At 34.8% G+C, this 14,991-nt stretch overlaps 1 protein-coding gene across 1 annotated transcript in view; it reads right to left on the reverse strand.

Moving 5' to 3' along the window:
- Positions 1 to 11,066: 11,066 nt before the first annotated feature.
- The window catches only part of LOC145670358 (methylcrotonoyl-CoA carboxylase beta chain, mitochondrial-like), a 63,473-nt gene continuing 59,548 nt past the window's right edge, over positions 11,067 to 14,991 (reverse strand). Inside the window, exon 10 of the mRNA XM_081738932.1 lies at positions 11,067 to 12,421. Within this exon, the coding sequence (XP_081595058.1) occupies positions 12,344 to 12,421 (78 nt within the window). The 3' untranslated portion in view covers positions 11,067 to 12,343. The remainder of the gene's footprint in view (positions 12,422 to 14,991) is intronic.

The raw sequence follows: 14,991 nt of genomic DNA on the forward strand, positions 1-14,991 counted from the left end.
CTTGCGTAGTTGATTTGTAAAACCGCGTAAAGCTGGCTTCCGTACAAGGCTTATGTGAATAATTAGTGTAAAAATTTCCTTGTTTTTAATTAAAGTAACACGCTTTCATTTAGAAAACAAAGATTTTTGTTTTAGTATTTTTTTCTTTTTCTCAATCTGCTGTTTTGCGTATTGATTCATAACTTTTACTACTATTCCTGGGAGAAGCTCATGTAGTTTGGATTCCACGTTAATCAGTAGGTCGACGTCTCATATAGCCTCACTGCTGAACAAGACGTTCAACTCAAAATCAATTCAACTTTTTTTTTTTTTTTTTTTTTTTACTATAAAACTTCATCGGTAAAAACAGCTGAAACACTTTATATGCGGAATACTCTGTAGATAGCCCAGCATTTTGATCAATTTCCGGGATACCACTAAACAGGGGTATGCATTTACTTGAATTTTATCGCTCCAAGCTACATCAGAATCTGTCTTTGAATAGGAACGACACTTTTTTTCTCTCTTTCCCGGCGCAGCCTCAGGTTCACTTGAAACAGAGTTACTATCTTGTTCACTCCCGAATACGCCACTGAGCACAGAATAATCAATGTCCTTACTATTAATTACTAACTCATAACCGTCTGAGTCGGAGTCATTCATCAGTTCTGCAATTTCATTATCCCTAAAAATTTTGTCTCTTCTTTTTGTAATACCACCGCTCGTAAAGGAATATCCATATATATATATATATATATAATCAAAAGCCACGACATATACTAAGGAAAATATAAATGCATATTCGTCCGTCTCATTGCAATGAACCCATATGGTGTGAGTGCATGTCTAAGTTTTTGACGCCTACGAACCGAAGGGAAGTGTTGAAGACGTAATCAGTGCAACGTGATTAGACCCAAATACAGCCCTCGTCACCTACTCATTGCTTTGGGTTTTTTTTTTTTTTTTTTTTTTTTTCGTTGAAAGAAAACAAAGGACCCATTCTGTGTTATTGTACATTCGGCAGGGGTATTGATCGCAGAACTTAGGTGAACACGTGATTGCCAAGGATACATTTCTTTTTAACCTTTAACATGTTCGTAAGCTGGAAAGTGTGTATACTGATACAGGATCTTGAGGTAGAAATGGAGCCATTGTTAATAAGTATACAGGAAGATAACAGGAGCAGCGATGAGTCAACAAACCCATTACGAAAGTGAATGAAGTAAATAGATGAGTTTTCGGATGTTTTACTTCAACGTTTTATTTCGATTAAATTGAGATGTGTAATGCATTATTATTATTTTTATGATGTTGTGAAAGGTTAAAATAAATACTTTTTCCTATTACATTCTTATGAAGTAAGCTTCGCGCTACAAACTTCCTGAACGCGACAACACTGCACGACAGCGTTGCCGCACTTCCACTTACTGTATGCTGTTTCTTCATATAAGCGCGGGGAATTTAAAGATTGGGCTGCAACATGGCTCACCGCTTAACGCAGAGAACATGTTGAAGTAAAAAAAAAAAAAAATTTAAAAATAAATACTCTACCAACCAAACCTTTTTATGTTAATAGTTTCAAATATTTGGAACACTAGACTTCCAAATTTTCGAACAGTGTTTTGTACGTTTCTCTAACTACCATGGTAAAGGAGATCAGAGCGTCGTACATTTGTTTTAATTACACAAAAAGTATCAAGTGATGAAAATTGAACTTTTCACAACTTACAGTTAATGGATGCATCTACATATTGTGCACAGGAAATTATTTCACGTGATCTCTTTTCTGAGATATAGTCCTCTAAACATTGATCTACCAAAAAAGTACGAAAAAATACGCACTTTTTCATTAATTTTTATTTTTTTCTCACTACATAGTACAGAGAAAATTTTTATGTCTTAAGTATTGAAAAGACAACATTTCAGCAATTCCAACGAGGTACGACAATGCAATATAAGTTTTGACTGAACGTCACGGCAGCACCACGAAGTCAGGGGCCTATCTTTATGAAATGGATAGTAGGTATATTTATTTTGTAATGTACTACCGATTTACTAGATGATGTGTAACAATTGTGTTAATCTGCAGTTTATTTGTTAGTGTTCTGTGATTTTTGCATACGGTACTACAATCTACACGACAGTTAAATAGAAAATTTAGTGCATGACAGATATTTATTTGATGATGTATTTATTGGCCTTCATTAGTTCTTGTACGGTAAATGCTGACTAAATACACTGCTTTCCTCAAAGTACTATAATAAATAGTTTCAATTAATTAATTCTTAGTTATATAACATAATAAGGAGTCTTATTGTTAAAAAAACGGACGATATACTAAATGCTAATACTTACTGTCTGTTAGATATATTCGTATCAAAATTGTCTAAGAAATCTAGAAATGAGTAAAAATAAAGAACGGTCTCTACTATTCTTTTACTACATATTTTTTATTTACGTATCTGCATTTTGAGTGGCATTGAGAACACATTTTTCTTTTTAATCAAACGAGACTACAGGGGCCTACGTTTGAAAACAACTAGTCTTGTAATACAAGTGTGAAACTAATCAAAATCAAATATTTTACACTTGCGTATACTGTAAAAACACGGCAAATTATAGGTGTCGACAATCGTACTTAGAAATAAATTTTACTATTATTCTAGTATTTCTACTTCATGATGTTTGATGGATTGTCAAAAAACATTACAAGACTAGTAGTTTTGAGAAATAGACCGCTGCTGTGTTAGACACACAGAGATTAACTGACGAGTATATTTTAAATGTATTAATAAATACTTATTTTAGAAAACGAAATGTCAGATGGAGCCGAAAGGACATTTTATATCTAAACAAAGGCAAGGAAATATGGAAGTCGGGTAGAGCATATGTGGAGAGTACATCATCCTGCTGATATTCTCCTGGTGGGACAGAAGAAAATCGCGAGAGAACATTAAAAAAAAAACTTTTTGGTATCACTTATCGATTTTGCTCTATGGAGCTATGGATTTGGTTTTGGTTTGATTTCAATTTACCGTCCTATTCAGCAACGAGGCTATATAAGGCATGGACCTGCAGCTTAACGTGAAAGCCGAACCACATGAGCTCCCGCCGGGAATTCAACTCGGGTCTCCCGCAGCAAGACACATACACTATCCACATAGCCCCGAGGGGCTCTATGGAGCTTGAAACCGGAAGAGTGAAATTGTTTTACCATTTCCTGTTTCAATAGTGAGATACAGGTGAAGATGGTATTTTTTTTCAGATGCTCAATCAAATTTTGAAAACTGTCGTTATCTACTACCAATTTAGTTTTATGGCGATCAATGTTAAAACGAAAAACGGTTGATTTCTTCCACTTCTGGTTTGAATGCAAGGTTAACGGAAGAAAGACAACCTATTCTTGAGACGCTGTATGAATTCCCGAAAATTACTCGATATCTCTGACAGCTCACCTCTGGTGTGTGGGGTGGCCGGTTCGATCCCAGCTCGCGCCAAGTGGGCTTTGTGGTGGCCAAACACCATGTGTATGAATTTTCTTGGGGTTATCCTATTTGCTCAAACTTTCTTCATTCCACCATTTCATTCATTCTGATCATTACCGTGTCCTTTAGCCTAGCCGACATAACTGTGGGACGTAAAACTTGAAGATTTCATTTCATTTCTAAATAATTACCTAATGCATTCTACAGTGCTCTATTTCCCAATAATAACGTAAAGATTGATTATATGCTTGCAGATTGATATGCCATAACATTGATTATTCATGCAAAGAAATGTACCAACATCTGCCAGGTAGTCGCTACAAGAAAGAGTGATACATATTTCGTTCAAATAGTGTTCTCTATGAAACGAGACGAGAAATAACGTTTTCTCGTTTCGTCTACTAAATTTAATAGGTCTTGTCTTGTCTCGATCCTCGAAAGCTTCTTTCGCTCTTGTATCGAAACTTTATTCTTCCGTTTTGTTAATTTATGTTTAAAAAAAAAAATGCTCGAATTGTTTTTCTTAATTTCAACTGGAAGTTATCACAACCGTTCTGCGTCACGATTGGTCCACGAATAGTGTGATATAACAACATTTAAACCATATTTATTATTGGAGTAAATTGTGTAATGACTTGTATATTTTAAACGTAGATAAATGCTCTTCATTGTTTTCGTACCATCATTTTATCAATTTGTATTATTATTATTATTATTATTTTACATATTAATCATGTGACACTAGGGTGAATTATTGTTGCCCACAGGACTCGAGAAATTTCTCGTCTCGAAAACGATACGATAATTGTGTTTCTTGCCTCGTCTCGAATTTAAAAAGGTAAAAAGATACAATATCCAGTTTTTGTTTTCTTGCGCCACAGTGAAATATTTTCCAGTATAAACTGCCAATGCACTTGTAGAGATGTTAGTTTCAAATGCAAATTAACAAGTATCTATAACATTTTCATTCAAGAGGTCAACTCTTTGAAACTTCGTTCGACAATACGACTACAGTTATTAAGATCTTACGTGTTCTTATTTCTATGTCCAACACTCGGAATGCGATAAGATTTCCCTATATAATAACATGGCATATTTCTTTCCAAAATTTTATGAAAACTATTTATTTTATAAAGTTCAAAATTCGGCCAAATGTTTGTTAGTATTAATATTGCATGTTCACTTTTACTTTTTCTTGCCAAGGTAATATTAGAGCGCGCTAATTAAAAATTAATTTTCTTCCATTTAAAAGCTGTTTAAGATATTAGCTGCATTTTGCAACAGTGTAGAACAGCAGATAGGAAGCTAACCAGGTAGATTTCTACGTAAACATCTCAGTGAATAGTTACCTGTACAGGCATATTGCAGCTAACAATATACGAAAGTTTCAGAAAATTTGTCTATATTGTTTTCAAGTGAGGGAAGTCTGTTCATCTTATAAAATTAGTTTCGAACTGTATAGCGTAAAGGAAATTCGCTTATTTGTTGCATCAACTGAGAAAAATTTACATATAGATCAAAGAGAAGTCTTAGGAAAAACGAACGATATACTAAATGCTGGTACTTACTGTCTATTAAGTATATTCGCATCAAAATTGTCTAATAATTCTAGAAATGAGTAAAAATAAAAAACGGTCCGAACAATTCTTTTACTATATATACAGTAAAACCTGTCTTCAACGGACCTTTTATTAAACGGAAAACTGTCTTGAACGGAAATATTTCACGGTCCCATGAATTTTGGAGAACAAAACGTGTAAAAGTCCTTTCACTAAGCGGAAACTGTGTTACGCGGACAACGGAAAGAAAAATAAACATTTAACGGAAAATTCTGAGTTCCGGACTACAGCGTTTAGAAGATGTTTAGACATTTTGTGAGACATATACATTACACTGTCTGCGATAAAATGTTCGTTCTTTTGTTAAATATTTCTGGACAGTGTTTCCCTTCCCCAACCACTACTCATATTCACCCCCCATAAATTGTCTTTAATCCCCGCAACTTAATCAAGAATCATACGGAATGTCGGAAAGAAGAAAACGAGATAGAGGAAGAAGAGGAATACGATACCGAGTTCGAAGAAGAGTGAAGAATAAATACATATCAAGAGGCCCTCAGAAGTTTTACTGCAAAAATTTGCCTTACGGAAAAATGATTCTGATTCACTTAGTATAATTTCTCAGGCTAAAGTGTACGCGGAAAGTCAAGAAGCCAAGGCTATTAGAAAAATAAAGTAACGTGTGCATAGTATATTTTGTATTCATTTTATTTTTATTTTTATTTATTTATTTTTTTGTATATTTATTCGTAGAAGAAAGAAGTACTGTAATCGAACAATGTACGTACAGCAATATATATTCTAAATATGCTCCTTTATAAGCATGTATCTTTTTTTTTTTTTTAAAAAAAAAAGGAAAGGTCTACCTCCACTAAGCGGAAACCTGACTTCAACGGAAATTTTTGCAAGTCCCGCTCGATTCCGCTAAAGACAGGTTTCACTGTATTTTATTTATATATCTGCGTTTTGAGTGGCATCGAGAACCCAATTTTTTGCCTTTAAAAAAAAAAAAAATCAAACTTGAAACTACAGGGACCTACGTCTCAAAACTACTAGTCTTGTAATACAAGTGTGATACTTCTCAAAATCAAGTATTTTACACTTGTATATATTATTAAAAAGCGGCAAATTAAAAATGTCAGCAATAGTACTTAGAAATGAATTTTTACTATTATTCTAGTATTTCTACTTCATGATATTTGATGGATTCTCAAATATATATATATATATATATATATATGGTCTAGGAATTAATTCGTGCGGGTGGACAAGAGATGGCGCAACGAACGGAGCGTCCCACAGTTCTGTGTATCCACACATGTGTTGCAAACCCCTGTCATCGCGTATCGTTCGTAGTATAGGGCAGTGGATTAAAGCGTCAACAACACCAGTTTGTAGTTAAGTGAACATGGCGCAATTTGTGCCTGATAAAGTATTTTTGCGGGGTGTCCTGCTGCATTACTTTAACATGCAGAAAAGTGCGACTGAAAGTCATCGTATTTTGGTGGAAGTGTATGGTGACCATGCTCTAGCTGAGCGAATGTGTCAGAAGTGGTTTGCACGGTTTAGAAGTGGTGATTTCGGCTTGGCAGACCAAGAGCGAGCTGGACAGCCAAAAAAATTTCAAGACGAAGAATTGACAGCATTGCTCGAGCAGGATTCGTGTCAAACGCAGGAACAACTTGCAGCAGCATTAGGCGTTGATCAAACAACAGTCTCCAAACGCTTGAAAGCCATGGGAATGATTCAAAAGATGTCACATTGGGTTCCACATGAATTGAAAGACAGAGACGTTGAAAGACGAAAAACCATTTGCGAATTGCTGCTTCAACGACAGAGCAGAAAGGGGTTTCTGCATCGAATTATTACGGGTGATGAGAAGTGGATCCATTACGAGAACCCTAAACGAAAAAAGGCCTGGGTGAAACCAGGTGAACCAGGTCCATCACAACCAAAACGAGATATTCACTGTGCAAAGGTTATGCTGTGCATATGATGGGATATGAAAGGTGTGGTGTACTATGAGCTGCTGCAACCGGGTGAAACTATGAATGGAGAACGTTATCGACGACAATTAATGCGTTTGAAGCAAGCTCTGGCCAGAACACGACCAGAATGGGAGAACAGACATGATAAACTTATTGTTCAACATGATAACGCTCGCCCACATGTCGCAAAACCGGTCAAAACCTATTTAGAAAATGTCGGATGGGAAGTTTTACCCCACCCGCCGTATTCACCAGACGTTGCTCCTTCGGACTACTACTTGTTCGATTGCATGAACAACGATTTGATTGGACAGCGGTTTACTTCTTCAGAAGATATCGAAAAATGGGTCTCTGACTGGATAGCTTCCAAGGATGAGGACTTCTTTCGCCACGGAATCCGTACATTGCCTGACAGATGGGCGAAAGTGGTGGCTAGCGATGGACAATATTTTTCTTAAGGTATTTATGCATTTTGTGTTTGTACTACAGCTTCAATGTGTGCGTACCAACCGCACGAATTAATTCCTAGACCAAATATATATATATATATATATATATATATATATATATATATATATATATATATATATATATATATATTACAAGACGAGTAGTTTTGAGAAATAGACTTCTGCTGTGTTAGAAACACACACACAACTGACGAGTAAATTTAAATGTATTAATTAATATTTATTTTAGAAAACGAAATGTCAGATGGAGCCGAAAGGCCATTTTATACCGAAACATTAATAACAAAGACAAGGAAATGTGGTAATCAGGCAGAGCATATGTGGGAAGTATATCATCCTCGTGATATTCGCCTGGTGAGACAGAAGAAAATCGTGGGTTAACATTAATAATAATAAAAAATGCTTCATGATATCACTTATCGATTTTGCTCTACGGAGCTATGGATTTGGTTTTAGTTTGATTTCAGCTTAGCGTACCGTTCAGCAGCGAGGCTATATGAGACGTGGACCTACAGCGAGGGAATACGAACCACAGAGTTCCTGCCGGAAATCGAACCCGGGTCTCCCGCGCCAAAGACGTGTATGCTATCCACATAGGTCCGGGAGAGCTCTATGGATCTGTGGGGATCAATATTGAAAGTGAAATTGTTTTACCATTTCCGGTTTCAGTAGAGAGAGATAGGTGAAGATGGTATTTTTCTTGAGATGCTCAATCGATTTTCGAAAACTGTCGCTATCTACTACCAATTTATTTTTATGGCGATCAATGTTAAAACCGAAAATGGCTTATTCCTACCACTTCTGATTTCAATACAGGGTTAACGAAAGAAAGGGAGGTTATTTTTGAGACGTCGTTCGAATTTCCGAAAACTTTTCGAGCTCTCTGACAGTTTTTATTCTATGAAAATCAATATTGAAACCACAAATAGTAGTAAATTTTTACGACTTACGGTTTTAATAGTGAGATAGGGGTAGAGGTGATAAATGTTATTGACGTTGAATCGATTTCCCAAATCCTCTCGTCGCTAGTTATTTCCGTCTTTGATTTATGGCCATTAATGTTGAAACTGGTTGTGGTCGATTTTTACCACTTACGGTTTAAATAGAAGGTTGTTAGAGGAGACGGACATGGAACCTATTTTTGGGGTGCTAAATGGAGTCCACAGAAAACTGCTTCTCGATATATCTTATCGTCTTTTCTCTATGAAAATCAATATTGAAACTGGAAGTAGTAGTAAATTTCTACCAGTTCCGGTTTTGATAGAAAGATAGGGGTAGAAATGGTACATTTTCGAGAGACGTTGAATCAATTCTCTAATTCCGCTTGTCGCTAGCTATTATAGTTTTTGATTTATGACCCGTAAGTAGTTGATCTCTATCACTTCCGATTTATACAGAAGATTGACGGAGGAGGTGGAACCTATTCTTAGGACGCTAAATCTATTCCGAAAAATTCTTTTCGATATCTCTTACCGCTTTTCGTCTGATACCTGTCAACATGCAGAGCCGTTCTATGAGACTTCCGATACTTATGCACAACATAGTTTGGAAGTATAATAAGTCCAGATAGAAGAAATATTATTCATCAAATTTATTTTCGTACAGATTAAGAATCTGAGAAATTAAAAAATTCTTTTACATCAGTAATTATGCCATGAAGAATAACGGGGACCACGGTGGTTCAGTGGTAGAGTGCTCACCTCTGGTGTGTGTTGTCCAAGGCTCTATTTCAGCTCGCGCCAAGTGAGTTTTGTGGTAGACAAACGCCTGGGGTTCTCACGTTTCTCCCACTTTCTTCATTACAGCATTTCGTTCATTCTCATCATCACAGTCTCCTTTAGCGTATCCGGTATAACAGTGGGACGTAGAACTGAAAGATTTCATTTCTAAATAATAACCTAATGCATTCTACAGGGTTTTATTCTTGGCTAATACCCAATAATAGCGTTGATATGCCATAAAATCGATTATTCTTGCAAAAAATGCACCAACATTTTCCAGCTAGTCACTACAAGTAAGAATGATATCTGCTTCGTTTAGATAATGTTCATCATGAGACGAGACGAGACAAAAAGTAAGGTTTTCTCATCTCGTCTCGTCTCCTAAATTTAATAGGCCCCGTCTCGTCTCGATCCTTGAAGACTTCCTTTCGCTCTTGTCTCGAAATTTTATTGCTCCGTTTTGTTAATGTATGTTTAAAAAATTATATCTTATTTTTTTGTTAATTTCAACTAGGAGTTTTCACAACCGTTCCGCGTCACGATTGTTACACGAATATGTAATATACGAACACCCACACTTATTATTGTAATAAATTTTGTAATGACTTGGATATTTTAAACGTAGATAAATTCTCTTCATTGCTTTCATATCATCATTTGTGTTGTACGCATGATGCGAAAACGTAATAATGGAATTATTCCTGGGGGTATTGGCCCCATAGCCCCTAAATATGCCACTGATCAAAACATAGTTTTCATAATTTTTAGTCCATCAATGCATAAATAATTTTAATTCATAATTTTACTAAATACGTATGTTCATTGCATTGTTCATATAGAACAATATCATGGTGATGGAACAAACTTTTTACTGTTGTATCTCAGTTACATGAGTTACAAGTTATCCGCCTACATAAATAAGTTCTTCGTTTCTGAGTTAACAGGTTTTATCCGTAAATTTTCCCAAAAAAAAGTGTCCACCTCGTTCTGTCTCTCTATTTAATTAAATTATATGGTGAGCGTGAAATGTGAAGATCTACTTCCGACGCAAGTGTTTATAAGCCGGGCACTAACTACTTACCTATCTTTCTTTTCCTCTTTTAAAAATTAATAAAATCACTTATGTTCTGTCTTATAATATATATATAAATATAATTGAAAATCACTATGTGACTAAATCTCTTGAACCGTCCGACAGATCTGGATCAAATTTCTAACATGAATGAGGTTCGAGGCTGGGCTGGTTTTAGGCTATTCACTTTGTAGGTAGAACTAAGGGGAGGGGATGGAGGAGGTAGTATAAAAATAAATAAAACCTTACAACTCCTGAACCACTCGACCAATCTTGAACAAATTTTGAAGAGAAGACAATTCAAAAGAAGACTTGTTACAAAATACAAGTAAAAAGATGTGTAGGTAGATAAGATTTTCTCATTTCTGACTGCAGCCAGTCTTACCTCCCGCAAGCTTTTGTTCTTGCGACCATATGGTCAGGTTGTCAACTAACATAACTTCGAAGATATGCATTCTCCTTATTTTTAGATAAACGATCTTATCTCACTTCGTAACTTGTTTCCCTCCCCTACCAACTTTTTGAAGATCAGCGAGGAACAATGATGTGAATGGATCACGTATCTGCACCTCCACGAACAGGAAAAGAAAGCCTGCTTACAACGCTGCCATATTTACTTATAAAAAATAATAATTATAAACTATAAGAGCTAGTTTAAAAATAAAAAAGTGAACATGTAGTATTGGAGTAGGTTAACATCTGGGAAAGTTTGAACTGCATAAGACAAATAGTTTTCATAATATTTTGGAAAGAAGTTTACCATGTTATTATATAGGGATTGATGATTCCAGCTCCAAACGTTAGAGACGGCCTTAAGGTCATAAAATTAAGTAGGAAGATTTTATTTTCTCGTTTGTGGTTATTAACACCTGATATACTTAGCTTATTAGTACCTGATATAAACTCAGGGGCGTCATTTCAGACTTTGCTTGAGAGAGACAAGAGCACCACTGACATAAGACTTTTACGTTTTGTACTAGTATATCAGTAGACAATCAATTAAAGTATATATATTCCTCAAACTCTTGGAGGGGGGGGGGCAATTGTCCCTCCTGTCCCCCTAAATGACGCCCTGTATACACTCAGCCTATCGTCAACTTCCTCGATGGTTAACTTTTAATAGAGCAATGTGCTTAGTCGGAAAGCCTTTTCCAACTTTTGAATTTTAGTTCTTCGAGGAAACTCAATTTGGACGAATATTGTGAAGTATATCCTTTTACAATGTGTCCAGATAGTCCATTTCATTTTACAAATACTGATGATGATGACGTATTATGCTTGAAAGACGGATAATAAGAAATTACATTACGGATAATGTGATGATCGAATGTCAATCAAGAGGGTATCTTTTCACAGATTAAAACCCTATCAAATAAAAGGCACTTGGTTTAACTCAATATTACAGTCATGTTTCACAAAATTCGTCAACAAATATTCTATTCAATTCTTATTATTTACATTTGGTTCTAACTCCTGCAGAATCGTTGAGCTTGCTGACTCAACCTTCAGCTTTTTCTGGGATCTCATGTTACCGTGGTTAAAATCAGAGAAAAATAATCAAACATTTAGAAATTTAAAAATAAATAAATAAACTAACCGAGCCAAAACAGCGCTAAAATACCTTGTTAATGGAATACCAAAGTACCTTCGTCAAGTGTCTGCAGGTCTGAGAAAACAGGGAAACCAGGTTTCGACGTTTATTTTACAAATGAAAGTTTGCCAACTCCTATTAGCATTTTCTTATGTCAATACTCTATGTATTTTTTTTTTTTTTAAAATGACGTTTACCATTCACTTTTAATTGCCCTTTATCTACGTTAAGTTTTGGTTGTTTTAAAGAACAAACAGACTTTCAAAACTCTGAGTATCACTTAGCTCAAAATAAAATTCTTCAATCTGTAACAATAATTCTTTAGAAATTAGGACCAAAAGTAAGTACTATGACTGATAAAATTCATGAGTGCACCTTCAGTCCAAGTGCTTCTGCTACAGGGTTTAAGATCTCACCCGTATGCAATATTCTGATGTATGCACAGAAGTCTCGGTAGTATCATTATAAGACACATTCATCACATCCTAACAACAGACCTTCTTTTGTAATCTTGAATTCTGAACTGATAAGCTACATCCATGCACAATGCGATAATCTGAAAAAGTAATTTTAAAAAGTGATATATAAATAATGGCAATAATAATGAGTTAGTAAAATTTAGGTTAATACGTACCTTGTTGCTAATGTAAACTACTAGGTACTAACAGAAAAATCAGATTCATTGTTTTTAAAAAATGTTTTATGATATTTTTTTTGTTATACAATTTATTTTATTTCTATATTTTTTTTAAGAACAGGAATACATTGAACATAGAAATTTATAATTTGATATAACTAACTAACTCTATGGCCTATGGAACCCGGAGGTTCAATGCCGCGTTAACAAAAGCTCTCCACTGACTTCTATCCTTAGCTAATTGCATCCAGTTTCTACTTTATATTCCTATCTCTGCGAGATCCATCTTAATATTGTCCTTCCATCTGCGCCTAGGTCTTCCTAATGGTCGTTTTCCGATGGGTCTTCCAGTCAAGACTTTGAAAGCGTTTCTACTTTCTTCCATTCTAGCTACATGACCCGCCCACCTAAGCCTCCTAGACTTGACGACCCTAACAATGTTGGGTAAACAATATAAATTATGTAGTTCCTCGTTATGAAGTTTCCGCCATTCCCCATTCCCGTTCCTCTTGGGTCCGAATATTCGTCTCAGGATCTTGTTCTCAAATACTTTCAGTCTATATTCTTTCCTCAGAGTAAGTGACCATGTTTCGCAACCATACAGAACAACAGGCATGATTATCGTTTTATATATTTTAAGCTTCAAATTCTTCGACAGAATTGGCGACGACAAGAGATTTTGAACCGAATAGTAACACGAATTCCCTCAAACTTATAATTACTGAACTCCAAACTCGCATTATCGTGACGCGAGGTGTAGCCCATTACATATGCAACCATAATTACATTTAGCTAAAATCTCCACTCTTTTCAGGTGGCTTTTTCTTTTTTTTTTCTTTTTTTTTTTTTTTTTAAACAGCATCTGCTCAACACTCACCAGTAACTGTACGCCTTTGTCTGAAGTACATGTGGATCTTTATTTTTTATTCTTATTTACCGCTACAATGATTTGTTAGTGGAAACAAGGATGATATTAGGTCTACAAATATCTACAAGAAACGTAAAATGATCTGCTTACAAGAAAAGTTACATGTAATAAACAAGAATGAAGAAGGGATACCCAAAGCCAAACTTTCACGAGAGGTACGGTCTACAGAAATTGTCCACGAATCTGACAAATCTACATCAAATTTTACTCAAGAAAGAATAGCTGTATGTATGTACTCCTTACATATAAATGAATATTAAAGAATAATCTTTTTCCAAATAATTTTAATATTTTTACTTAACATGTTCAATACCTGTCTTTTTTTTTTTTTTTTACCTAATACATATATAAAAATAGATTTGAAAAATCCTTGGTAATCACCACACATTTCATACATATTATTTATCCCAATTATTGCGGTATTTTTCGTGGCAACAATAACCGTTATAACCGAGGTATTCCTGTGTGTATATTTGACGTTTCAGCCCTACATGATACACATGCCATCACACAATAAATCAATTTGTCTAACATCTCAATATGAGTCAACTTCTAAGCTGGGGTTGAATCCATCCTCTTATCGTTGAGATCAATTTTTAACCTCACGTTATAGGAATAATTACTAAGTCTCAAAGAAGATATTCGTCACGTTTTATCAAAATTCGCATATTTTTGCACAGGATAATTACAAACAGAAAGTCACATACGCACTTTCATACGCAATATGTTAAATGGTTGAAACTAAGTTTAACAATGAATGAGAACCACGGAAAAATTGTTCAACAGATACAGCTTGGAATCAAGCTCGGGATTAACTCGCACTAGAATTGAACACTGCCATCATACAACCTAACTGAAGCAACAAGTTCACTATTACTCAAGTATCTAGACAATTTTAAAAGATATTTCTAGTATGAAAATACTTAAGAAAATCTGTAGTACTACTGCCAAAGGTTTTAATACATATGCACCAGAGCTTATTTGTTTATTTATTTATTTATTTATTTTATATTTATTTGTTTACAATAATAATTTAAGTGAATTATAGTAATTTTAGTAGGATAAAAACAAAATTACAACTAGAGAGAGGCAAAATATGAAATTTTGTATTTTAAAGCATGCTTCGCAGGGCAATGGAAACAAAGATCCTTATATTTCATGATATGTAGAATCGAAATAACGTGGTTTTAATTTTCAGATTAAGCCCACTTTCCCTCCTCATGTAGAACGATTTTTTTTTTTTTAATCAGAACAGGTTAGTGGTAAAAATTTGGCTTAAAGAGCACAAAAAATCTTTTTCTTTGTCAAAAATAAATGACGTTTCGGTGGAAATCCTTGAAAAGTAAAGAAATCTTTCGATGAGTTTTACTTTTAATACAGCCAGTATGTAAATTAAAGGAATTATTACAGGAGAATGAGATGCTTAAGAAAAAAATATACACTTGCAGTGTATTTTGTAGTATATGCCTACATAAATACATCTTCCAGTGATACTTATGTTCTTTATAGATGAGGATTTCCTCCATATTCTCCAGTAATTTGAACACTGAGTGCAGCATTT

This window comes from Thermobia domestica, chromosome 14, assembly GCF_964235325.1.
Source record: "Thermobia domestica chromosome 14, izTheDome1.hap1.1, whole genome shotgun sequence".
NCBI lineage: Eukaryota > Metazoa > Arthropoda > Insecta > Zygentoma > Lepismatidae > Thermobia > Thermobia domestica.